Source organism: Bubalus bubalis, chromosome 2 (assembly GCF_019923935.1).
Source record: "Bubalus bubalis isolate 160015118507 breed Murrah chromosome 2, NDDB_SH_1, whole genome shotgun sequence".
In the NCBI taxonomy this organism is placed as follows: Eukaryota; Metazoa; Chordata; class Mammalia; order Artiodactyla; family Bovidae; genus Bubalus; species Bubalus bubalis.
The window spans coordinates 17,260,501-17,287,658 of NC_059158.1; the positions used below are offsets into that span (position 1 = coordinate 17,260,501).

At 38.5% G+C, this 27,158-nt stretch overlaps 1 protein-coding gene and 1 non-coding gene across 2 annotated transcripts; one reads left to right on the forward strand and one right to left on the reverse strand.

Moving 5' to 3' along the window:
* The first annotated feature begins 611 nt into the window (after positions 1-611).
* LOC102411580 (placental prolactin-related protein 3) lies at positions 612-12,542 on the forward strand. The gene is made up of 5 exons (XM_006072858.4): positions 612-805; positions 7,177-7,358; positions 9,548-9,655; positions 11,406-11,585; positions 12,214-12,542. The coding sequence occupies exons 1-5, from the start codon at positions 634-636 to the stop codon at positions 12,403-12,405; spliced, it is 834 nt and encodes a 277-aa protein (XP_006072920.4). The 5' UTR covers positions 612-633; the 3' UTR covers positions 12,406-12,542.
* LOC112583045 lies at positions 5,079-5,189 on the reverse strand. The gene has a single exon (XR_003107408.2). It is a non-coding gene; the product is annotated as a U6 spliceosomal RNA (small nuclear RNA).
* Positions 12,543-27,158: the final 14,616 nt, after the last annotated feature.

Sequence of the window (27,158 nt, forward strand, 5' to 3'; positions counted from 1 at the left end):
AACACAATATTGTAAAGTAATTAGCCTCCAATTAAAATAAATAAATTTAAAAAAGGGAAAAAAATAAAATCAGTTTTAAATGGGAGCATTAATGGTTTATAATTTGGGGGCAATTTATTACTACTGTTGTAACTGTAGTCCTTTTGGTTATTGATTGCATCAGGATAATAATTAATTATAAATATTAATAGCAACATAGGGACACATACTACTAAATTTATAGTGACTAGAGAAAGACATAGAATATATCAGGCAAGAAGTCAAAGTATGGGAAGCCAGCAGTGGTAGTAAAGGAAAGGGCAATATTGCCTTGAGAGGAAGGAAGGTTCTCAAAGTTTCTTGAAATAGCAAGAATGAGTCAGCTGTGAGGAATTAGCTTAATTTGGAAACCAGAAACTCTACCAGAAGAAATTTAAGTTCATAAAAATATTACAATGCTAAAACCCAAAATTTAGACAAAGAATAGGGTAGAGTCGGGTATATAGACATTCAAAGTTCTCCATTGCTTAGTACATCAGGCACTCAAGGACCACCCTCATTGAAGTCTTTATCTATTGCTCAACCTGCAGGTACCAGCATGGAGAAAGAGATAGCTCTACTCCACAGGCAGTTGAACCCTACTTTTATGGCCTCATGGCTTTCCTTAAGAAGCATTCCATGCAGCACATTTCTTCGATCCCATCCCATCCCATCTGGCTGACTCCCCACGGTCAACAGGAGTCCTCACCCTGGGATCATTCTGCAATCCCCATGGCTCCAGCTCCCAGCTTCTGTGGACACCAGTGGACTTACAACCCTGTCCGAGGTATGAAAGGCTGCAACATGGCTCGTCTATGTGGTTCTCATTCCGTTCAGACTGTCACAGATTAGTGAGTTCACTCCCCAACAGCTTCAAATGACTCCCCCGTCCCAGTGGACTTCCATGGATGCGGGGATCTCTCTCCTGTGCTTCAGCTCCCTCTCCCCCAGGTGCAGGCTGGTTCCACTTGCTCTGCTCCTTCTTTCCCCTTCCTCCTTGTCCCTTCTTTCCTTTGTCCAACTGAGTTCTGTATGGATCCAGATATTCCTTCTCAGTAGTCAGGGAGTCCTGCCAGTATTCACCTGGTCTTCTGTGAGAACTGCTGCGTCTTTGGACGTTCCTGATGCATCAGTGGAAAGAGGTGTACCCACTTCCAGCTACCCCTCCATCATCTTGTCCACCCCCATTTGTACATGTATTAGAAACTAGTTTCCCTTTCTATTAAGTAACATTGCCATCGCCACACATGTTTAACTTTTGCTTTTTGAGGAGAACACAGGTAAGTTCCACTCTCTTCAGTTCAGTCAGTCATTCAGTGGTGTCCGACTCTTTGTGACCCCAGGGACAGTGGCAACACAGGCTTCCCTGTCCATAACCAACTCCCAGAGCTTGTTCAATCTCATGATTAGATCTCATGATTAGATCATGAAGCTCAAACTTAGATCCTCAGACCTTATTAATTTTTTATACATGAAAATATGTAACCTTTAAAAATCTCTCCCTATTTGTCCTACCCTCCAGTCTTTGGCAAACATTTTTCTACTCTGAGTTCTATCTTTTTTTTTTTTTAACTGCTTATAATTATATGGTATTTGTCTTTCTCTAACTTAGTTCACTTAGCATAATGCTGTCCAGTTTCATCCATGTTGCCACAAATGGAAGGATTTCTTTTTTTTTTTCTAATGGCTAAATAATATTTACCTATATATGTCACATCAGATAGTTTTAATCCATTCACCTGTTGAAAGATTGTTGTTTCTATAACAAGGCTACTGTGAATAATGCTGCAATGAACATGGGAATACAGATCTCTCTTTGAGACAATGATTTCATTTCCTTTGATTATATATCCAGAAGTGGGATAACAGATCACATAACTGTTCTCTTTTAAATTTCTTGAGGAAACTTCACAGTATGTTTCTGTGGGAGTTGCACCGGTATACGTCCGTACCAACATTGCATAAGCATTCCTTTTTCTCCACATCCTCAATAACATCTGTCATTTCTTACATTTTTGGTACTAGACTTTCAAAGGGGTATGAGGTGATATCTCTTGTGCTTTTGATCCTCATTTCGTTTGATTATTACTTATGCTGAGCAGCTTGTCATATACCTCTAAATCATCTGTATGTCTTATTTATGGGAAAATGTCTATTCTTTAAAGATGGAGCATACATTATGTTTACTATATTCCAATATAAAAAACTCAGTTGCCTACCTATATATCAACAACAAGCTATCAGAAAGTGGAATAAAGAAAACAATCCCATTTACTATTGCATCAAAAAAAAGATAAGACACTTAGAAATAACCTTAAGCAAGGTGTTGAAAAATTTTATAGAAAATCTTTAAGACATTGATAAGAGAAATTTAAAAAGAGTTAAAGATCTGCAAAGTTAGGTTATCTATTTATGTGTTTCTTGAGGTAGGATTTCTATTACTATAAACTTCCGTCTTAGAATTGCTTTTGTTGCATCCTATAGGTTTTTGATCATCATGTTTTCATTGTTCTTTGTTTCTAGGAATGTTCTGATTTCCCTTATTTCTTCAGTAACCTTTTCATTATTTAGAAATTTTTTGTTTAATCTCCATGTGTTTGTGTTCTTTACAGTTGTCGTTTTTTTCCTATGATCGATATTGAGTCTCATAGTGTTGAGGTCAGAGAAAATGCTTGAAATAATTTCAATTTCCTTAAATTTACTGAGGTTTGATTTGTGACCCAAGATTTGAAAAATGTTCCATGTGCACTTGAGAAGAAATTGTATTCTTCTGCATTTGGATGGAATGTGCTGAAGATATCAATTAGGTCTGTTTGCTCTAACATTGACTTTTAGGCTTATGTTTCCTTATTACTTTTCTATTTTGTTGATCTGTCCATTGGTATAGGTGTGGTGTTAACATGCCTACTATTATTGTGTTACTGTCAATTTCCCCTTTAATGTCAGTTAGTGTTTACCTTATGTATTGAGGTGCTCTTATGTAGGGTACATAAATAGTTAAAATTATTATGTCTTTTTCTTGGACTGATCCCTTGATCATTTGGTAGTGTCCTTCTTAATCTTTTATAATAGTTTTGATTTTAAGGTCTATTTTTTCTGATATGAGAATTCCCAATCTGGCTTTCTTTTTTTCTCCATTAGCATGGAATATCTTTTTCCATCCACTCACTTTCAGTCTGTATGTGTTTCTAGGATTGAAGTGGGTTTCTTGTAGACAGAATATATATGGGTCTTGGTTTTGTATCCACTCAGCCAGTCTGTGTGTTTTGGTAAGAATGGAAGAAGATAATAGCAAATAAAGCAATTGATAAAGGATTGCTTTCCAAAATACAAGCAGCTCAAACAACTCAGTCATCAAAAGCAAGGGCAAGAACTGCAAAAATAAACTAGTGAGACCACATCAAATTCAAAACCTTCTGCATAGTAAAAGAAGCCATCAGTAAAATGAAATGACAACCTATGGAATAAAAAAAAAATTGCAAATCACATATTTGGTAAGGGCTTCGTATCCAAGTATATATAAGAGACTCATGCAACTCAGTAGGAAAAGAAATCAAAACACTCCAAATTATTAAATGAGCAAAGGAAGAGTAAATGTTTTGAAAAATCTGAAGAGTAGACTGTAGATGACAGACACTGTAAGGTTTTCCTTCCAGAACAAAAGCCTGTTTCTTCCTGGCATTGCATTCTTTATCTCCAACCACCTGTTTGGTGATTGCAGTTCACAGTATACATCCTTCACTCACTAGCAATCACCTGACACTGAGCTGTATGTGCTAAGAACACCCTACTAATTATAAAAACTAATAATTATATACTTAATCTTGAGGCATCTAAAATCCAAGGTGATTTTCAGAATTTTCCACTCCATTGTTTTCTACATTCTATTTCAAAATTGAAACACCTAGTACAGAAAAATGAGTAGGGGACCTCAGTAATACATGCATAGAAAGTCATTTAAAACTGGGAGCATTACTGTATTATAATTTGGGGGAATGTATTATTACTAATACTACTGTAATTTTCTTCCCTTTAATTCTCTGCTATACTAGGTTGATATTGATTTAAAATAGTAATACCAACATAGAGGCACATGGTACTCAAGTTACAGTAGGTTAAGACAAAGCTTATGTGGCAGGAAGTGAAATCATGGAAAATTAGCAATGGTAGCAAAACAAGTGGCAGTACTGCCTCGAAAGAAAGCAGAGTTCTCTAATTTTTTGGAGACAACAGGAACAAGCCAGATGGGAGCCAACAAGCTTAAGCTGTGTACCAGAAACCACACCAGAAGGAAAATGAAGTTCATAAAAATATGCTGATGCTAAACGCCAAAATCCAGACGGTAAGAGAATAGGGTAGGGTTTATGTAGATGCTGAAAACTACTCAGAGAGATAGACATGGAAGCAAATACACTAATGAGTATCAGAAAGATCAAAGCACAAAAGGGTCTGAAAATAAATCGTAAAGGGACTTGGTAGTCTAATTAAAAGAATAAGAGAATCAAATTAGAAAACCAAAATATAAAGACTTGTGCACGTGATAGGCCCAGAGAATGCTCAGCAGAGAAGATTTCAGCCTCAATGGACCAGTGAACAGAAGCCTCCAGCATCAGGAACAAAAACCCTGGGCAGGACTCACGACTGTGCGCTTCTGGAAACAGCCTCAGTTTCAAAGTTTGGGCACTATACCACCTAAAAGCGAAGGCAGACAAGGCTTATAGCTTGCTATGACACTGAATCAAGACAATAGTGTTTGTTAGTTTATTTTTCTCATTCAATTATAAAGTTAATGAATCACTAACCAATGATAATTGACACCATCAGTTTCCAGTCAGATAGTCTTTAGTCATACAATGGATATATGAACCTCTTATATGATCGCCAATAACAGTTTTAATAATTAAGTTTATTGATGTTTAATTGAAGGGTAATTGCTTTACAATACTGTACTGCTTTCCAGCAAACATCAACATGAATCAGCCATAGGTATACCTATGTCTCCTCGCTCTTGAACCTCCTTCCTGCCGTCTTTCCCATCCCATCCCTCAAAGTTGTTACAGAAAAATATGGAAGGCTTCACAAATTTGTGTGTCATCCTTGGGTAGGGGCCATGCTAATCTTCTCAGTATTATCCCAATTTTTTAATATATGTGCTACCAAAGCAAACACATGAATAATATTTTAATAGAAAAAAAACACATATAGTCATCTACCAATAAATGATCAATTACATTAGGAATGTGGGTATTCTGTTATATTTACCAGCTATTATAAAATCGAATTTTTTTAAGGTTCAAAGTTCCATGAATGAAATAAACATATTTTTATGCATAACATATGTATACATGAACATAAATATATGCACACAAATACATCTATGTTATACAAGCTATTATTCTCCTAGCCTGTCACAATAAGGTCTTTAGTTGATGAAAGATATAGTCCCAAATTTCTCCAACTTATATGTCTTCCTTTGAGAACTTCTTCTTTTATTTTCATCACCTAATTTTAACTAACCATTTTATTCTCAGATACCATGCCCCTTTAAACTAACTAAGAGCAGAGAAAACCTAATAAATGCAGATATGTTATCCTTAATTAAATTACCACTCTTCTGGTAAATTGGAAAAAGAATCATGTTCAGATCTCATTCAGGAGGATAAAATCTCTATTTTATCAGTTCTCTTGTCCAACCTCAATTCTTGCTCATTTCAGTCTTAAATTCTGTTTGCATACAAAGGATGCACAGGAAAAGTAATATTAAAATCACACGTGCAAGAGTCTATGATTTTATGCTTCTGTTAGCCAAAGGTAGGGCCAGGAATAATTTCTGAAATATTACATACATCATGGAAGCATGAAGTCTAGTTCTATTATCAAAGAGGAGATGCTTGGAGATGGTTCAAAAACTAAGCCCCTTGGGTTGTCAGGATGTACCCCCGATCAGACAGATAAATTTTGTCCCTAAAAAGTCAAAGTCAGGAAAGGGCAGGCCTTGTTCGCAGAGTCGATGACGTTGTCTTGGGTGCTGACCAGGTAATATTCTTGTATTACCATTTGGAGATTTAGTTACTACTTTCTCGAAGAAACAAACGTAACGAGAGGATTAAAGATGCATAAAAGTAGAAGAGCTGTCAAAGTGCCTGGAAGAAAAGCTAGCCAGGAGAACCAGGCCCCCACACTGATAATTGTCAAAGACTGTAACAGTGCATGTTTTATAGACAGAGCAGAACAAGTGGAAAAAACCAGTGTTCTAAGGTCACTGCTGTTTTGCAGTCAAAGACAAAATATTTTTCTCTTTAAGCAGAGTCATCATAGCTCCTGATGAGGTCCTGGTTACACACATGCAGACCGAGGGCCACAGGCATGTGTGATGTGACATCAGGAAGTGAACAGAGGAGTGTATTGGTGCCCAGTCACCTGCATCTGCTAATAATGGGACCTGGGGGAAATTACTTGCCCTCTCCAAGTCATCACATCTTCATTAACAGAACTTGATGATCATAGTGAAGATTAAGGCTATCTCACAGGGTTCCTGTGAAACACAAATTTTAAGATGTTTTAAAGCTTTCGGGAAATTATCAAAGACATGCATGGGGTTACTAAGGTGAGTGAGCAGATCCAAGGTACAGTATCCTTTTTCTCTTGGTATTCTCTTTGTACTCAAAAGTAGCGATCAGTCAGTCATGTGTTTACTCTTACCCCAGCGTGATGGTAAACCACACAGATCAACTGGACTTTTCTTGTCATTTCAGTGTCTAATATGTAAGCATTAGTCAATGTAGAGTGAAAAATTACAAACTCCTAGAGGGTCTTGTTGCCAGAGTCTGCAGAGTCCCAACACTAAACTGTCTTAAAAAAATGGCCTAAACACTCTGGCTCAGAATTAAGTTCCAAATGTTTGCAGAGCACAGAAGTACTTCTGGGAGCAATACAAAATTACAGGGAGTAACCTACTTCTCCAACTCTCTATCTGTGCAAATATTATCATCCATTTAAATTGACACAGAATGCAATCCTTCTTCCCCATCCCGGCTACTATAGCACCAACTCCTGCTCAGAGCAACAGGGAAAGAGAAGCCTTCCCTCCACCGGATGGATTTGATAACCTCAGGTGACTAGATCATCTCAGAATGGTTCATGTTTTTATTTAAACAGGGTCCTGTCTGCTCCTGCTGCTGGTCATGTCAAATCTGCTGCTGTGCCAAGGCAACTCATGCCCGTCCTGCTGTCCTGACGTGTTTGACATCCCCCTGGAATCTCTTACACACCTGTTTCTCAATGCCTCCAGGCTGTCACATGATATCGTTAACCATACCACCATAATGTTCCATGAGTTTGTAAGTACTCTGGTGGTGGTGGTTTAGTTGCTAAGTCATGTCCGACTCTTGCGACTCCATGGTCTGTAGCCCTCCAGGCTCCCAGATGGAACCTTCCCATAAGTGTTGGGCTATACTGTCCTTACAACAAGAAGGCTGCATCAGCCAAACTTCAAATAACAGAGTCTCTAAGTCAAAGAAGCCATCAGCTCATAAGATGTGGAAATCGAAAAAAGGATCAGTTTTGTGAAATCCCTAAGATTCCTTAGAAATGCAATAACTTTTTCAATTTCCTTTCATTCATTTTCTTTTGTAAATTTTTAAAATAAATGATTTTTGTATTTGTCAGCCAAGAATGCCATAAAATAATACCATAGACTCAGTGGAATAAACAACAGAATTTTATTTGCTCACAGTTCTGGGGGCTAGAAGTCCCAGATCAGGGGGCCAGCAAGGTGAGGTTCTGGTAAGAACTCTTTCCTCCCATGCTGGATTCTCCGTTCATCCTCACACAGGGTGGGGGGTGGGGAAGAGAGAGAGAGGAAAAGACACAGAGGTAATTCTCTGGTGTTTTGCTTCATGAAGACACTAAATCTATTGGATCAGTGTTCCACCCTAAGAGCTCAGTTAACCTTAATGGGCTTCCCTGGTGGCTCAGATGGTAAAGAATCTGCCCTCAATGTAAGAGACCTGGGTTCTATCCCTGAGTCTGGAAGATTCCCTGGAGAAGGGAACGGCAAGCCACTCTAGTAATCTTGCCTGAGAAATCCCATGGACAGAAGAGTCTGGTGGGCTACAGTCCATGGGATCCCAAAAAGTTGGAACCCTTTTCAAAACACAGTACTTTGGCAGTTAGGTCTCTAACACATGAACTTGAAGAACATTCATTCAGCCCACAATATTACCTGACACAAAGCACTTTTAGGTGGGACTGGGTAAAAGGAAGCATGTTGATTTTCTAGTCCTTCAGTGTCTCTCTGGGCTTTCTTCTCCAGGCTCAGAGTAAATAGCCAATAAATGAGAACTGCTCTACAGTGAACTGGGTGGATGGAACATGTTAAACAAAGCTAAATCCCGGTCACAAAATCAAATAATGGTAGTTTTATTAAGGCTACAAATTATTATTTTAAGATTTGCAGTGAATAGCTTTAGAGCTGCAATAGAAAGGGAATTTACAATTGGAAACAATTATTCTCTTTCTGAAGAAAGTATTTGAAAGTTGTATGTTAATTCTTTTAGGTCAATCAAGGAGCACACAGTTGAGCAGACAGCTAATAAAAGGCGGTGTTAAAGGTTTCTATTAAATTCATGTAGTTCTTTTTACTCACTAGTTTTTTTCATCCTCCATTTTTGACTGTCCATTTTTTTTCCAACTCTTCCAAGTAATCTCTCGAAATGTTCATAAGTTTTCTAAAGATTAGTTTTTCTCTATCAATGTGTTAGCTAGATTTTTCTACTCTTATTATTCTCAGTCCATTGCTTAGTATTTCCTATAACTTTATGCCATGTTTTTCCACCGTACCATTTTGTCACCATAAACAACATTGTATTCTGCACCTGGGATGAACACTAAGCTTTTTGGTGTGCGGATTGAGAGATAAGTCCGAGTCATAACTTATAACTCCTTGCAAGGGAATATATTGGCTCTAACCCACAGTAAACAAGAGATTAAATGGTTAAATATAGGTGCATGCATGCATTCTAAGTCATATCAGTTGTGTCCAACTCTTTGCAACCCTACTGACTGTAATCCAACAGGCTCCTCTGTTCATAGGATTTGCCAGGCAAGGAAACTGGAGTAGGCTGCTGTACCCTCTTGCAAGGGATGCTCCTCACCTAGGGATCAAACTTGAGTCTTCTTATATCTCTTGCATTGGCAGGAATGTTCTTTACCGCTATCGTCACCTGGGAAGCACCAAGTATTGGTACAAAAGTGCTATATTTGGTTCAAATACTAAAAAAAAAAAAAAAAAAGATAATAAAATTGGAGAAGGCAATAGAAGGGAAAAGGTTGAACTTAGAAAAGTTAGATGTAAAATCAATTCTATAGAGACAATGTATAGAAAAAGTATGAAAAGAATGACTTTCAAATTTTGTGATCCCCCCCATAAAAAAAAAAAATACAAGGCTGTTAAACATGTTAATGTTCTGGTAATGGGTTCATCTACCGAATGCTCAAGAGCCCTAACTAATTGCCTGATCACTTTCAGGATGAAAAATATGCCCAGAACCAACCGTACACTATCAATGCCACGAAAAGCTGCCATACCAATTCCCTCCATACTCCCCAACAAAGAGAAGAAGCCCTAAGGATGAACGTGAGTCTTTCACCTGGGTTTTTCACCAGATCAAATGAGACAGTATATAGTTTACCAGGCTTCATAATATTAGAGGGAATGGTAACTGTACATGCAGAAAAAGGTGGAGGAACTGTAAGCAACTGAAGAGAAATTATATTATGCAGTTGATGAAGCATGAGAGAAATCAAGGGATGACTAAAGATCTATAGTAGCAACATAAATAACAGATCCATAAATTGTCCATGAAGACAACTTTAGTTCAACCAATGCATTAGACACAGGATTGCAGCTATTATACCGTACAAAAACAGGAAATGAATGGGAACTTCCATGTGTAAAATATAAGATTGCAAAATTTATGAATATGTAAGAAACACACCGCAGTTTTGAGTACTCCCTGTTACTAGTGACTCCTACGTGGGAGTCCTATACTGCACCACCCGAGCCACCGCGTCTGCCTTTCAAGGCTCTCCTGATTCTGCTTTTACTTCTCTGACACCTCCTTCATTCGTCATTCTCAATGACTCTTCTGTCACGTTTTATTTTTAATTTGTAAGTCTCCCCCACAATGGCCTATAAAACATTGCTTTGCTTTTCATGGCCACAATTGTCTCTGTTCTGAGGACAACACAGTTTACATATCAACCCTCAATCATTTATGGCAGCTCCAAATTTTCACTGTTATAATCTCTCCTTTCTGATTTCCTGCATTATCTTTTGTCCTAACATTATTTAAAATATTTTCACATGCATCCCCCCTTAAAATACTATCTTCTCTCTTTACAACCTTCTTAATGATACCAGCATTCTTTGCCTCTGTTAAGCTCATTAATAATGAGGGTGAACAAGTAAAGGAAAAAGGACAAAGAGGAAGAAGAGGAGGGATTGTTCAATAAGCCTAAATTTAAAGTTTACTGAGAGTTACTACATGGCCATACATTTTACTCAGCACTTTATGTGCATTACTATATTTAATCCTATTCAGTTGTCTGTTCTTTACCTGTAAAACAGTTCATGGCTGTAAAAAAATCAAGCATATTAACTAGAGATTTTCAGCCCCTGGGATTTTCATGCTCAATTCTGCTAGTAGTAGTGAACTAGGGGGGGAAACCCTCCATTGTGAATCCCACTGATGCTGTTACTAAAGACAACACTGTGCCATTTTCTGCCCGGACACTTGTCAACAAAACAGACTCTTCTGATATCAGCAGGGGGCTGGTGTGGGATCAGCTGAGGAGAGAAGTCTGTTTAGGAATGTCATGTCTTCTTCCTTGTCTCTTTGTTTTAATATCATGAAACAAATTATCGATCAAAAATCAATACAAAGGACTCATCTGATTCATTAATACGAATGAATCACTGGGTGACAATGATGTGGGCACAGGTGAAATCCCTCTTTCCCAGGTCAGGCCCTGCAGCACGTACTGACTTGTGTAAATGCTAAGATACTCTCACGGAAATATACAAACACAAAAGAACTCACTGAGTGGTGGTAGAATTTCAGAGGAAAAAAGAAAATTCTTCATAAATTAGAATGCATTAGAAGAATTAGTTCCTAAAATAACCTAGATTTTTAATAATTTAGCATAGTGTGAACTAATAGCTTACATTTTATACTTCTGCAACTTTTACTACCTTCAAAAATCTCTGCGTGCACATAGGAATAACCAAGAGTTTTTTAGGTCAGCTGCTCTGAGCAAAGATCACATGTTACCAAAACCACTGAATTATGTTTATTTTAATCAGATCGTTTCTTCTGGTTGCTTAGAATGAAGACCTTAGTAAGTGGATACTCATGTTACTGTACTCCTGGCATAGACCTCTGTATCTTCTAGTCAAGTACCTGAAGAGTATGAAAGAAGTCTCAGATACTATCCTATCAAGTGCCAAAGAGAACATGAGAAAAATAGAAGAACTTCAAGCATTCATAGAGAGGCAATTCAGCCAGGTGAGCATCCTGCAGAGGGCTTTCTTGCTTTGTTCATGAATGAAAGAGGTCACCTCTGTAATGCGCATGGTGTTTTGAAATATATCCTTTTGTAAGAAAAAGGTTCATGACTTGTATATTCTAGACTGCTACTACATAAAGCAGGAGCCTAGTCATTCATGGTGATAGATTCTACTGTAAAGGAATCAGAATTTCACTGCAGTTTTTGACATGTGCAGCCTACCCTGCACGCACGCAATTCCACCAAAAGCTTGTCTCTTCCTTGGCACAGGTGGTTGAAATATTTTCAAGAGTAAGAGAACTAGAGAACAGAATTTCCAAGATCAGCATTTTCTTCAAAGTAACCCAGGACATATGCTATTGAAATTCCACTTGTCTTCTTTTTCTGTTCTCCTCAAATCAAAAGATGAGAGTAGGAAGGAAGAAAAGAGAAAGTTAAAACTAATCTTGAGTTATGTTTCTACATTTTAGATTCCTAATAGTTTTCTCATAGGCTGGCTTCAAAATCCATATCTAGAGTGTTTTATATTCATATGTCTTCTCCAAATCTTAATTTGATAATTATAAGGAAAAAGATATGCAAATACTAATAAAACACATAAGAACTCATTATTTTTTGGGTATTCAGGTTATTTATCCAGTAATACGGACAATATTCAAGGCTCGCATTTACTGGTCAGGACTCGCATCCCTGGTGTCCAACGATGAAGATGTGCGTCATTCTGCATTTTACAAGCTGTTCATGTGCCTGTATAGGGATTCACGTAAACTTGACATGTACACCAAGATCTTGGCGTGCCGAATCACCAACACGTGCTAAATCCATATCCATCCCATCCAGCTCTGAGGTGGTCATGATGATATATCCCACAGCAAGCTTCTTGGAAATTTATAGCTTTTTATGCATGCTCTGTGAAATGGGTCTCCTCTTAAAAAAATAAACACAGACTCTGTAGAGATGTCAAAATCTAAGAGGGCAATTCCTTAACATTTCTTATCTTCAATTAATAGAAAATCAAAAGAAAATCAACCCCGACAATTGAGAGAATGAAGCTCCTATTAAAATTAGTCACAAATAGCAGAAGCTGGCATTACAAAGAAGACCATTAAGAGATTATGTAAGAATCACAGCCAATTATTCTGGGTCAAGTTATTAGAATCAAAGTCTTATGGACTCTGTTGGAGAGGGAGAGGGTGGGAAGATTTGGGAGAATGGCATTGAAACATGTGTAATATCATGTATGAAACGAGTTGCCAGTCCAGGTTCAATGCACGATACTGGATGCTTGGGGCTGGTGCACTGGGATGACCCAGAGGGATGGTGTGGGGAGGGAGGAGGGAGGAGGGTTCAGGATGGGGAGCACATGTATACCTGTGGCGGATTTGTTTTGATGTTTGGCAAAACTAATACAGTGTTTCAGGGTTAAAAATAAAATTAAAAAAAAAAAAACAAAAAAACCCCCAAAGCATTAGACAATTGTTCGTGGTTCTGGTCATGCTACCAAGAAGACTGAATTCTCAGGATTCTTTATGAAAGGAGCCACAAACTGTCAGCCAACTATCACAGTGTTACACCAGACAAGATAAGTGCTTTGCACTTTTGTGTAAATAGCATGATGTTTACTGAACTGTGTTAAGATTGTTAGGATGCTGTCTTAGTCCTTCTGGGTTGCTATAACAAAAAGCAGAGGCTTAAAAACAATGGAAATGGATTTCCACAGTGTGGTCATGCAGGGTCCTTTCTGGTCACACACTTCTTACTGTATCCTCACACGGGGGGAAGGCTCGGGAGTTCTGTGCATTTTTTATATGTAAAAGCACTCATCTCATTGAAGAGGGTCCATCCTTATAACTCCATCACCTCAAAAAGTCCCACCTAGGGCTACCAAAATAATGGGGATCAGGATTTCATCATATGAAATTTCTGGGGGATGCAAGGCTGAGACCGTAGCAGATACAAAGGTGAACTGGCTCATCCTCCTGCAGTGGCTGTCGTCACCCACACTCCACTGATCCTCATTTCCTGCATCACCTTGCAGCCATTCCATACATTCTATCACTCTGGGTTTCACAAGTCCAGGTCAGTCAAGTGTCAGCTTCATCTCATACTCAGCCTATTCAATGTCTCCCTCTCCCCTGCTGAGGCCCAGGGAACCTACCCGGAAGTGCAGATGTGTCCATTTCTGCAAGGTTCCTTCTTTCTCCCTCTCTGGATCTTCATTCCTTGGGCCATGTTGGAACAGGGGCGATGGTAACAAGATGGAAAACTCTGACATCACTGACTTACATGGTGTTGTTGTAGCCTTCTCTTGGTCCAGACGGACTGATCTGAAATTCCCCCTGACTGACAAGCATTTCCCTTGTGGGGTATCCTTGTGATTTTCCAGGACATTCACAATTTGGGGATCCTCAATGTCATAGTTTCCTTTTTAATCAGGAGAAATGTTCTGGAACAACAGCTCCCCACCTGCAGTAGTCACCAAAGATTCCCTCTTTCCCTCACTCTGCAAGCACCATCTGGAGAAAATTAAGCAGCCCACAGTCAGCTGCCTACTAGCTGACCCACAGGAACCCCATGTATGATAAACACTCCAAACAATTGAATGGCAGAAATACTGGTGTGCATCTGTCCACCACTGTGGATTCTGGACAATTGTCCAACTGGTCACATAGACACTCAGTAGATCAGAACGCTGGATTCAAAAACACATTTATCTGAGAAGTGAGATACCATTCTCTCTTCCTTTTAGTGTAACTATCATTCTCAGTAATTATTTGGATTACAAACATGCCTTAGTAGGTCCTTGAATTATAAAATCCTCCAAATAGACTGAGTTTCTACTGAGACTGGAGCAATGTGACTGGATTAGGGATGCTCAGCTTGTTCAACAGCCTCCAAACAACCTGGGATGAGGGCCGATCTCTTGACTGGCTCTCCTAAGAAGTCAGTGATGTTGTTGGGCTGGATTGCAGCATCTTTAGGTGTTTAGCAGTAATTCCTGGAAAACCGAAAATGGGAAATCAGAAGGTAGAAGGGAAAGGGGGATGAATAACAGAGAAGGAAGAGAAAGACAGAAGGAAGGAAAAGAAGCAAAGGGAAAGTGTGTCTAGGACTTGGGTAGTGAAGGATGAAAAGATGTTAGAATACTTTATTTTCAAGCACCCAAATATATATGCTTTTTAAAATATCCTAAGAGCAAATATCTCATATTCCCTTTTATTTCATTTTCTCTTTTCTCCTCTTTTTTCTGAAATTGTCCTTTATATTAGGAGTATTCTTTTGTTGTTACTATAAGCCATAGTTCTGGAGATGAACAAAGACTGGCAACTCTTTAGGACAGAATCCAGCCCAATTATCTTCTTTTAGGCAAAGATACCTTTCCAGCAAAGGTGTTGAGCGAAACAGGAACAGTGTCCAGCAAAACCAGGAACACTGTCCTCAAAACCAACATCTTCCATCATAGATAGGGTTATTCTTGTCTGAGCCCTGCCCCTGCCTCTACCTGGGATGACCCAAACCTTTCAGAACATGACAGAATACTCTGACCCAAAGCAATCTATCAATCCCTCCTTTGGCTCCTTCATGCATGTAAAAGTGTCAGCTTTCTTGTATTTTCACTTTCTTCTTCCAAAAGATAAAAGACCATGAAAAAAACCCTGTAAGCACTTTCTAAGTCATTTACTGCCAAAAACATCTAATTGTATTGTGTTACTTGCTTAACTTTCTTTCCTTCAATGTCTAGATATTTCCAGCAGAGAGGATGGTGTTTATTAGAGTGAAAATTTGGCAATAAGGGGGACAATGCAATTGGGGAAACATACACTTCCCAATTGGAGAAGGCAATGGCACCCCACTCCAGTACTCTTGCTTAGAAAATCCCATGGATGGAGGAGCCTGTCCATGGGGTTGCTAAGAGTCGGGCACGACTGAGCGACTTCACTTTCACTTTTCACTTTCATGCATTGGAGAAAGAAATGGCAGCCCACTCCAGTGTTCTTGCCTGGAGAATCCCAGGGACGGGGGAGCCTGGTGGGCTGCCGTCTATGGGGTCGCACAGAGTCGGACACGACTGAAGCGACTTAGCAGCAGCAGCAGCCTTAATACAAAGTGTCCCCGTATGGCTACTGTTCTAAAAGACCCAAGTGGCCATTCTTTCCTACCACCCAGAACTTTATTCAGTGCACATTTTTACATTTATTTGTGGTTCTCTTCTTTTTCTCCAATGCCAGCTTTAACCACCTAATTTTTGTTTTACTTTTGTTCCCTTATTGTGTCACACACCTGAAGTGATTTAGCATAGCATACACTCCCCAATAGACCACACACATCTTTATGTATTTGTCTCTTATAAAATTTATTTCAAGTATGAATTTCAGACTTTACATCAAGAACAGAAGTGGTGCCATTGAGAGCACTACTGTGACATATAAAGTGAATATTGTAGATTTCAGACAATATTGAACAGAACCATAGATATTCTATAGAGTCAGTCAGGGATAGCCAAAGGGGGTATATTTGGACAGGACTTAACAATCACTCCCTTGCCATCCAGAAAGTGTTGATTTTCCCCTCTTTTACAGATTTCCATGTAAGATTACATTTGAAGAAATAACCCTGCTATATCAAGAATAGTAGCAGTGGTTACAGAATGGAAACAAACAAATGAAGAACCTTTGAAGTTCACTGACCTTATAGATTAGTAAGTCACATGTCATGGATACAGTGAGGACTTAAACTGAGGTTTAAAAAAGTCTCTATTTTCCAGAAGCAGACCCTCCATTTGTGGAGAAGGAGAGGGTGATAAACGCACAAACTGCTATATGGCATGGTAGCATGAAGAAGAATAAGATATGAAGCCACCACGGGGCTACAGTAGATTGAAGTACAGCTAGGAACCATCTGAATGTGTCACAGGAGTGACATAAATGGGATGGCTTTATGATGGAGTTTTGAAAGGTTGATGGGATATTGATGTGGAAAAATAGGAAAACAGTATATCTGTCAATTCATTTAGGATCATCTTATGAAGTAAGGATCTCTGACATCCTAGATCAAGGCAACTGATATATTAATACATATAGCCTTAAAAGGTATCAGTGAATAATCAAGTCTGACAAAAACACAAGAAATGTTCATTTTTTACCATACATGTTGTATCTCTCATGATTATGCTCCCATGATATACTGTAAATATTATTGTAGGGTTAGAATGGGGAAATACTTGTATGCATTTTTATGCATTAGGGAGAATCATATATGCCAATTTGGAGAGTTTGTCTTTATTCTACAAAGCAACAGGAAACCAAGAACATTAAGTCCAAGAGAGAAAAATGTTCAGAATTAGAAAAGAGAAACTTTAATGTGGATAGAGGAGTTGTGGCTGCTGGGGCTGATAGAGAAAGAGAAAGAGACCAGAAAGAGCTGGGAATATTACGACACTAAAAATCAAAGAGGGCTCTGCCAAGTGAAAAGACACAAAGGATGTGAGAGATACAGGAGATGAAATAGACCTTGACCACATGCAAGGAATGAGGCAGACAGAAGAGCCAAAAAAGGTACCCAGCAATATGGGGCTAGTTGGGTAAATAAATGACTGAAAAGTCAGAGTGAAGGGAGGAAATAAATTAAGGTTTTATCCAAAAGCATCTGAGCTCTATTTTCCTGTATTTCATCAACTTAGTACCAGAAATCAAAAAATTAAGGTTCTTCAGCAAATGATAGAAATAAATATTCTACAGAGCCTCTGCTAGACCCTATGGAATACCAGAACCAAAGCACAACTACCCAGTGATAAGAAGCAGTAGTCTCTAGTCACTTTCAACACTTAAATTAGACATACATTGTAAAGCATAGAGGATGAATAGAAATCAAATGGAAACAACCCATACCTTTACAGAGCCAGCCTAAACAAAACCTAAAACCCAAACAAACTAGAGGTAATGGTCTCCTTAATCATGTGTCCACTTTCTCCAAGAGTTTATCATTCCTTTTGCCTGGATCCTCCCTTGTTTACTAACCCTTCATTGCCTTACTCTCAGCAGATGGTCAGCTAATCACTAATCAAATAAATAATTAAACAGTGTTCACTCCTGAGATATATTTGTACTGATGGACTCTTCAAACTGAAAAGCTTTCTAATCCCCTGAATGTAAAACTCTAAAACTGGAAGGACTCCTTCCCAGCCTCTTTCCAAAATGCCCAGTGGGCAGCAATTTCGAGTCTAGCTACTTAGACATGTTTTGCCATAATTATAACCTGTTTGAATAGTGAAGACAGGAGACGGATGAAGCACTGAAAGATGTCAAGAAAGAAATGCACGGACAAGTGGAAAAGTTACAATAAGCCTTAAACACCGATCTATGCCTGCACATCATAGCATGTGTGGTGGGAGCCAGGTGGGCCTAATCAGATGGATTTTTCAAGAAAGTTCTATATGAGTTGGCACTGAGAAGTTTGATTCATTTCAACTGTTTCAACATGATTCTTTGATTCTAAGACTCAGAGCCACTTATCTCATTTAACTGCACTAGGTCAAAAAGGGAATATACTTATTGCCTATTTGAACACTGCTAAGAGATTATAAAAGTTCTTATCACAAGAAGAAAATTGTAACTATTTCTAGTGATGGATGTTCACCAGACTTATTGTGGTGATCATTTTGCAATATATATCAAATACTTATGTTGTACACCTGAAACCAAAATAACATTATATGTCAATATTATCTATTTATAATGATATCTGAAACTGAAATAGCATATTTGCCAATGTGACCTATGTATAATGATCATATATTCATTATGGTATATACATAACACATATGCATATCTTCAGTTAAGTTCAGTCACTCAGTCATATACAACTCTTTGAGACCCCATGGACATCATGCTCCCCTGTCCTCCACCATCTCCTGGAGCTTGCTCAAACTCATGTCCATCGAGTCGATGATGCCATCCAACCATCTCATCCTCTGTTATCTTCTCCTCCTGCCATCTGTCTTTCCCAGCATCAGGGTCTTTTCCAATGAGTCAGTTCTTTGCATCAGGTAGAAAAATTTTTGGAGCTTCAGCTTCAGTATCAGTCCTTTCAATGAATATTCAGGGCTGATTTCCTTTAGTATTGACCAGTTTGATCTCCTTGCAGTCCAGGGGACTCTCAATAGTATTTTCCAACACTGCAGTTCAAAAGCATCAGTTCCTCGGTGCTCAGTTTCCTTATGGTCCATCTTTCACATCCATACATGACTACTAGAAAAACCATAGATTTAACTAGATAAAATTTTATTTATATATATAAACATATATGTACACATAGCTATGTAAGGAAAAGTTTTGAAAAGGAATATAATTCTATTTTGGATGAAGAAAACAAATCAACTAGTATATATTTTTTCAAATGTGCATTTTAGCTATCATGTTGAGTCTAAAACTTTATCTTCAAAGGTAGGTTATGTTTATGCTGATGAAACAGAAATGTGACTTAACCTTGTAACATTAGCTGCAGAACAGCTTATTTACAATAGCTAATCGAAACCACAAAATTTTGAAACCTATAGGCCTGCCCAGTATTCTGCTATTTGTCATTTAACCAAGTGATCATTGACTTAATTCCTCCTTGACTCAAAACTCTTATAGGTGCTTAGTTTACATCAATAAATAAAGCAAGCAGACACTTATCCTCATGGAACTGATATTCCAGCTGGGGGAAGACAGATAATCTGCAATAAACATGAATTCAAGTACATTATATGATATGTTAACAGGGTATCTGTACCCTGGGAAAAGAAATAGTAAAGCAGAGGATGGGGTTTTGGGAATGAATGTGAAGCAAGGGATGTGATTTAAAGAAATACAACTTAGACCACACTGAGGGGAGCAAACATGCTATCTTGCATTCAAGATTCAAGTTTTCCCCTGTCCAGGCAGGTCTCTAGGTCTTCTACCCAATTTCAAAAATGTTTCCGTCTCTGAGGCTCTATGCAAATTCATGCAAACATGGATGTTCTGAACATTCTGCCTCTCTTCAGTTGAACTGGTTTCATAAAAAAAATTTTTGGTAAACTTCCCCAAATTAAGCAACATTTTATGCAGCAAATTTTGATAATTTTCTGTTTCCTGAAGAACTAATCTCCAACTTATTTTCCATTTTTCAACACACTGTCAGTGACCTAATTATATTATGTAAAAATATTATATATGCATTGCTATTCTAATATATTATGACATTTAAAAAATATACACAAAATATAAACTAAATGACAGTGAGATAAAAATAAATAGAAATGGAAATGGTAACATTTTCTTCCCCAGGGGATGAGGACACTCATTTCTATGGCCACTGGACTAATGGATTCTGAATGTTCACACATAATTATATCAGTTGTTTAACTATAATAATAATGTAATTTCTTTTATGTATAGCTTCAGTCAAAGTTCTCAGAAAACCACAAGGGCCCAAGAATAAAATTATATGTGAATAACTCTCTTCAGATGCATATATAAATTTTGAGCTCAATTAAGTAATCATCTTAAGTTCTTTTGTTATTCCATCAATTCATCTACTGGTAAATAATCTAAACTCTACAATAGATTTCTTTTTTTCAGGGTTTAAATTTCAAATCATAATAAAAGGAGAGTAATGGCCTTGAAAAAAATGGCCTAGTGAAAAATTTGGCTTAAAGCTCAACATTCAGAAAACTAAAATCACGGCATCCGGTCCCATCACTTCATGGCAAATAGATGGGGAAACAGTGGAAACAGTGGCTGACTTTATTTTTCTGGGCTCCAAAATCACTGCAGATGTTGATTGAGCCAAAAATTAAAAGACATTAACTGCTTGAAAGGAAAGTTATGACCAACGTAGACTGCATATTAAAAAGCAGAAACATTACTTTGTCTAGAAGGTCTGTCTAGTCAAAGCTATGGTTTTTCCAGTGGTCATGTATGGATGTGAGAGTTGGACTATAAAGAAAGCTGAGCACCGAAGAATTGATGCTTTTGAACTCTGCTGTTGGAGCAGACTCTTGAGAGTCCCTTGGACTGCAGGGAAATCTAACCAGTCCATTCTGAAGGAGATCAGCCCTGGGATTTCTTTGGAAGGAATGATGCTAAAGCTGAACTCCAATACTTTGGCCACCTGATGTGAAGACCTGACTCATTTGAAAAGACTGTGATGCTGGGGGAAATTGAGGGCAGGAGGAGAAGGGGACAACAGAGGATGAGATGGTTGGATGACATCACTGACTCAACGGACATGGGTTTTGGTGGACTCCAAGATTTGATGATGGACAGGGAGGCCTAGTGTGGTGCAATTCATGGGGTTGCAAAGAGTCGGACATGACTGAGCGACTGAACCGAAAGGAACAGAAATGGCCTAGAAAAATAAATAAAATGTCGTATCGATATTATTATATCTATAAATGCATTGTAAAGAAAATTAATGGAAAAATACATAAGACTTACCATTTGCTGAACCAGAAACTGTACTCACTCAGAGCTGAATATACATATAATCTAGAAAAAATACTTTTTCCACTTCTGATGACTTCTAAAGAAAGGGACTCATAACTTTCATCTCCAGCCTTCTGTGGACTCCTTTCCAATTTTCTGCTCACCTTCCCTTCATGAAATCTCTTCTCTAGGTTATAAAACACATTTTGGGCTTCTGGTTCAGACAAGATGACCTTGATATTTTTGTGCCCACTCCTCTGTTTGTTCTGGTAAGGAGAGACCACTAAAGGAGACCTTGTATATTTGGCAAGAAGAAGGTGAACTAGATTAGGGCCTGAAGAATGGAAGAGCAACACAGCAGCACCTAAGAGAAGAAAAGCCAGGCCCGGCATTCCTGACCTCCAACCTATCGTCAGAAGGCAGCCTGAGTAGGGCTGTTCTTCCAAGGAATAAATGTGAAGGAACACCAGGTGGTGCTTTAGTTGACAGGCTGTGCCTGACTCTTTAGGACCCTATGGACTATAGCCCACCATGTTCCTCTGTCCATGAAATTCTCCAGGCAAGAATATGGATTCACATATCCTCCTCCAAGAGATCTTCCCAATCTAGGGATTGAATCCAGGTCTTCGCAAGGCAAGTGGATTCCTTACTGTCTGAGCTACCAGGAAAGCCCGAGAAATTTAATAATGGCATGGATATTTGGAAATTAAAAGGATAAAAACTTTTGTTAATATTTGATAAAGTAGACTTTAGAGCAAAGAAAATATCTAAGGACAAAGGAATACAAGGATATTACATAAGGAAAAAAGAGTCAATTCAGCAGGAATACATAATAATCCTAAATATGTATATATCAAACAACATTATCACAAAATACAGGAGCAAAAATAGATACATCATATGAATAATGAGATTGAAACTGTGACATAAAACTTTTGAAAAAGAAATCATCAATCCAAGATAGATTGACCAGAGAATTCCAACAAATATTTAAAAAATTAAGATCAATTTGACATAATCTCTTCAAGAAAATGAAAGAGTAGGAAACCATTCCCAACTAATTAGATGGGGCCAGTATTGCTCTCGGAGAAGGCAATGGCACCCCACTCCAGCACTCTTGCCTGGAAAGTCCCATGGACGGAGGAGCCTGGTGGGCCGCAGTCCATGGGGTCGCTAAGAGTCGGACACGACTGAGCGACTTCACTTTCACTTTTCACTTTCATGCATTGGAGAAGGAAATGGCAACCCACTCCAGTGTTCTTGCCTGGAGAATCCCAGGGATGGGGGAGCCTGATGGGCTGCTGTCTATGGGGTTGCACAGAGTCGGACACTACTGAAGTGACTTAGCATAGCATAGTATTGCTCTATGTCAAAATCAGACAAAGGCAGTACAAAAGGAAATTTCAGACTAACGTCTCTCACAAATTTGGAATTAAAAGTTTTCACTCTCACACATATGAATCAACCAAATGAATTCAACAATGTATAAAACCATCTCTTGATAGTTTCTGGTCCCTTCCTAAGTCTGGTCCCATTACCTATCTCTTCAAAGGGTTTAAGTGAATCAAGGATACAGTCAGTTAGGGTCCCAGTAATAATATTATCATACCAGAAATACAGTGACAAATACTCGAGTAGGTCAAATCAGAAACTGACTTATCCCATTAAAGTTAATCATACCAGTCATCCTAAATGCCTAGCAAAAATAACTGCAACTTAGATTCATAAGATAAAGAAAACATAGCTACTACATAGAAATGGTGGGTGTGTTTGATATTCTTTATATGCCCCTCGGGAACCCTGTTGATCATTTTCTATTATATTATGAACCTTTGGAGGCTGAGAAGACCATACTTTATACCTCCAGTTCTTCTGGCCTCTGACTTCTACTTGAGTTTGGCCAGTGGTAGAAAAAAGATTGGTGAGTCAGTGGAGAAAGAGATTAGTGGATTGATTATTTCTTCTGGCTCCTTTCCTGCTGGGAAGTGGCGAAGTTTCTCCACTGAGCCCAGAGTTCTGGTCAGAGGCCCTCTCTTTTAGCTGCAGATATGTACAAGACCCTTTAGAGACTGCAATATCCATTCTCTTCCTTTGCCCTGTTGCCCTATAAGTGTTCATGCATCCATGATCTTACCTGTATCAAACAGCTTTCCTTTTCCTTTTAAGCTATCCTTAGCTCTGATACAGGTTCCAAACCCTTAAAGTTCATTGTGTGTTAGTCTCTCAGGCATGTCTGCCTTTTTGTGATCCCCATGGACTTTAGCCTATGAGGATTCTCTGTCCAAAGGATTCTTCAGACAAGAATACTGGAATGGGTAACCATTCCCTTCTGCATGGGTCTTCCCTGACCCAGGGGTGCAACCCAGGTCTCCTACATTACAGCAGATTCTCTACCATCTGAACCACCAGGGAAGCCACTTTTCTTTATTTACCTTATCTGTGTAAATCATCTTGATTTCTGACAATGATAGGGGTGGCTATGGAGCTGCTAGATAAAGATGATCCCTCAAAGATCTAATGCTAAACTGCTTACAACAGGAGAGAGACATCTTTTTTCTTGACTCCAAAATCATAAATACAAGAACATGTCACAGGTCATGTAAAAATAAGTGCTGAGAAATCAATGATTTAAGAATGAATTTGGTAAAAGGGCACAAACTTTAAGCTGTAAGATGACACATAAGGTCTGAGTATCTGCTGTGCAACATGGTGACTATGGTTTGTAATGTGTTATTGACATTTGTGGGGCTTCCCAGGTGGTGTTCGTGGTAAAGACCCCTCCTGCCAGTGCATGAGGCATAAGAGACATGAGTTGAATCCCTGGGTCAGGAAGATCCCCTGGAGGAGGGCATGGCAACCCACTCTAGTGTTCTTTCCTGGAGAATCCCCATGGACAGAGGAGCCTGGCAGGCTATATAGTCCATGGGGTCACAAAGAGTTGGACATGAATCAACCTATCTGACTTCAGGCTCTACTACAAAGCCACAGTTATCAAGACAGTACGGTACTGGCACAAAGACAGAAATATAGATCAATGGAACAAAATAGAAAGCCCAGAGATAAATCCATGCACATATGGACACCTTATCTTTGACAAAGGAGGCAAGAATATACAATGGATTAAAGACAATCTCTTTAACAAGTGGTGCTGGGAAATCTGGTCAACCACTTGTAAAAGAATGAAACTAGAACACTTTCTAACACCATACACAAAAATAAACTCAAAATGGATTAAAGATCTCAACGTAAAGACCAGAAACTATAAAACTCCTCGAGGAGAACATAGGCAAAACACTCTCTGACATACATCACAGCAGGATCCTCTATGACCCACCTCCCAGAATATTGGAAATAAAAGCAAAAATAAACAAATGGGACCTAATTAAACTTAAAAGCTTCTGCACATCAAAGGAAACTATTAACAAGGTGAAAAGACAGCCTTCAGAATGGGAGAAAATAATAGCAAATGAAGCAACTGACAAACAACTAATCTCAAAAATATACAAGCAACTCCTACAGCTCAACTCCAGAAAAATAAATGACCCAATCAAAAAATGGGCCAAAGAACTAAATAGACATTTCTCCAAAGAAGACATACAGATGGCTAACAAACACATGAAAAGATGCTCAACATCACTCATTATCAGAGAAATGCAAATCAAAACCACTATGCGGTACCATTTCACACCAGTCAGAATGGCTGCGATCCAAAAGTCTACAAGTAATAAATGCTGGAGAGGGTGTGGAGAAAAGGGAACCCTCTTCCACTGTTGGTGGGAATGCAAACTAGTACAGCCACTATGGAGAACAGTGTGGAGATTCCTTAAAAAACTGGAAATAGAACTGCCTTATGATCCAGCAATCCCACTGCTGGGCATACACACTGAGGAAATCAGAAGGGAAAGAGACACGTGTACCCCAATGTTCATCACAGCACTGTTTATAATAGCCAGGACATGGAAGCAACCTAGATGTCCATCAGCAGATGAATGGATAAGAAAGCAGTGGTACATATACACAATGGAGTATTACTCAGCCATTAAAAGGAACACATTTGCATCAGTTCTAATGAGGTGGATGAAACTGGAGCCTATTATACAGAGTGAAGTAAGCCAGAAAGAAAAACATCAATACAGTATACTAACGCATATATATGGAATTTAGAAAGATGGTAACAATAACCCTGTGTACGAGACAGCAAAAGAGACACTGATGTATAGAACAGTCTTATGGACTCTGTGGGAGAGGGAGAGGGTGGGAAGATTTGGGAGAATGGCATTGAAACATGTAAAATATCATGTATGAAACGAGTTGCCAGTTCAGGTTCGATGCACGATACTGGATGCTTGGGGCTAGTGCACTGGAACGACCCAGAGGGATGGTATGGGGAGGGAGGAGGGAGGAGGGTTCAGGATGGGGAACACGTGTATACCTGTGGCGGATTCATTTTGATATTTGGCAAAACTAATGCAATTTTGTAAAGTTTAAAAATAACATAAAATTAAAAATAAATAAATAAATAAATAAAAGATGTTGGCAATTTGAAAAAAAAAAAAGAGTTGGACATGACTGAAGTCAGTTAGCACACATGTAAGAGAGTTAAACTTAAAAGTTCTCACCAAAAAGATCTTGAAAGGTAAATATCTGAGGTGATATTAATAGGTATGTTAATTAAATTAATGAGGGAATCCATTCATCATGTATACCTATTTAAATTGTCATGTATACTTTAAATATCTTGCCATTTTATATGGAAATTATATTTTAAAAAACTGAAAAAAGAAAAAAAAACAAGAATTTCAATGCATTTTATATAATATTGTAGATATTTCAGCCATTACTCTGGTATGTAAAAGGATTTTTTTTAATTCCAGATAATAACCAGTGGGATTCACTGGATATTCAGAAAAGGAAGAAATCTTGGAAATTTTCTAGACAATCCTCCCATATTAAGGATATATAGGTAAATCCAAGAATGATTAAGTCACTTATCTAAACTTATAAAACTCGATGCAAAAGTAGCAATAGAAACTAGGTTTCCTACGTTTAGATGAATCTTTACGGAATTACCCGGCAAATGGAAATATGTGCTATGCTCTCCAAAACTTGATTCTTATCTCTTTCACAGACGTGATGATATTCCACCTTGTATTCATTGTCCAGTTAGCATAAGTTTTGCCAAGTAAGTTAAATTCCTTGAATGTTCAATCCTGGCATGTCTGTTCTTCTCACTCTATATTCTCATATATGCCTAAAGCTCTTTATCAATGCCATTTCTTCTTCCTGGAAGACACTCTCTCTTTTACCTCATGACTTCCCTGCCATCTTTCAGATCTCAGTAAAACCACTTCCACAAAGCAGGCTTTCGTGACTCTGACACAGCTCAGTTCTCCTTGATATGTGGACATAAGGCATTCTGTGCTTTTCCCTTTCGACATGTGTCCTAATTGTGGTGCAACATTTAACTTTGAAATTTACCTCATTTCTGTTTTTCTATTAAAATTTAAGTCCTAATTTACAAAGTCCACGTGCGTGCTCTTCACTGCTGTACATTATTCGCATTCAATAGGCCTTCGTTGTGTGCTCAATGAAACACTTTCATTCATGCCGAGTAAAATTCCAATGAATTATTGATGCTGCTCCCACAGCATACAGTGAACTAAAACCATTGACGTCTTCTCTCCCCACCCAAACCCTCATACTCTGATTATTTGGACATAATTACAGAACTAGAACTGTGGGATCTTCCCTTGTGGCTCAGGTGAAAAACATTTGCCTGTTTGCCTCCCAGGCAATGTGGGAGGCCTGGGTTTGATCCCTGGGTTGGGAAGATTCCCTGGAGAAGGGAAAGGATACCCACTCCAGTTTTCTGGCCTGGAGACTCCATGGACTGTATAGTCCATGGGGTCACAGTAGGACACAACTGAGAGACTTTCTTTCACAGAACTGTGGATGCATTTGCTTTTAATTGCTACCCTATTAGATGGAAAGCACTGGATGTTCGGTCTTTTATTCCACATACACTAGCCCTTGCAGTTCATGTCGTAAGATACTGTGATAATCGAGTCACTGACTAAAAGGCTGAATAGGACAGAACTAGAGACAGTGCTCTGAACCTGCCAC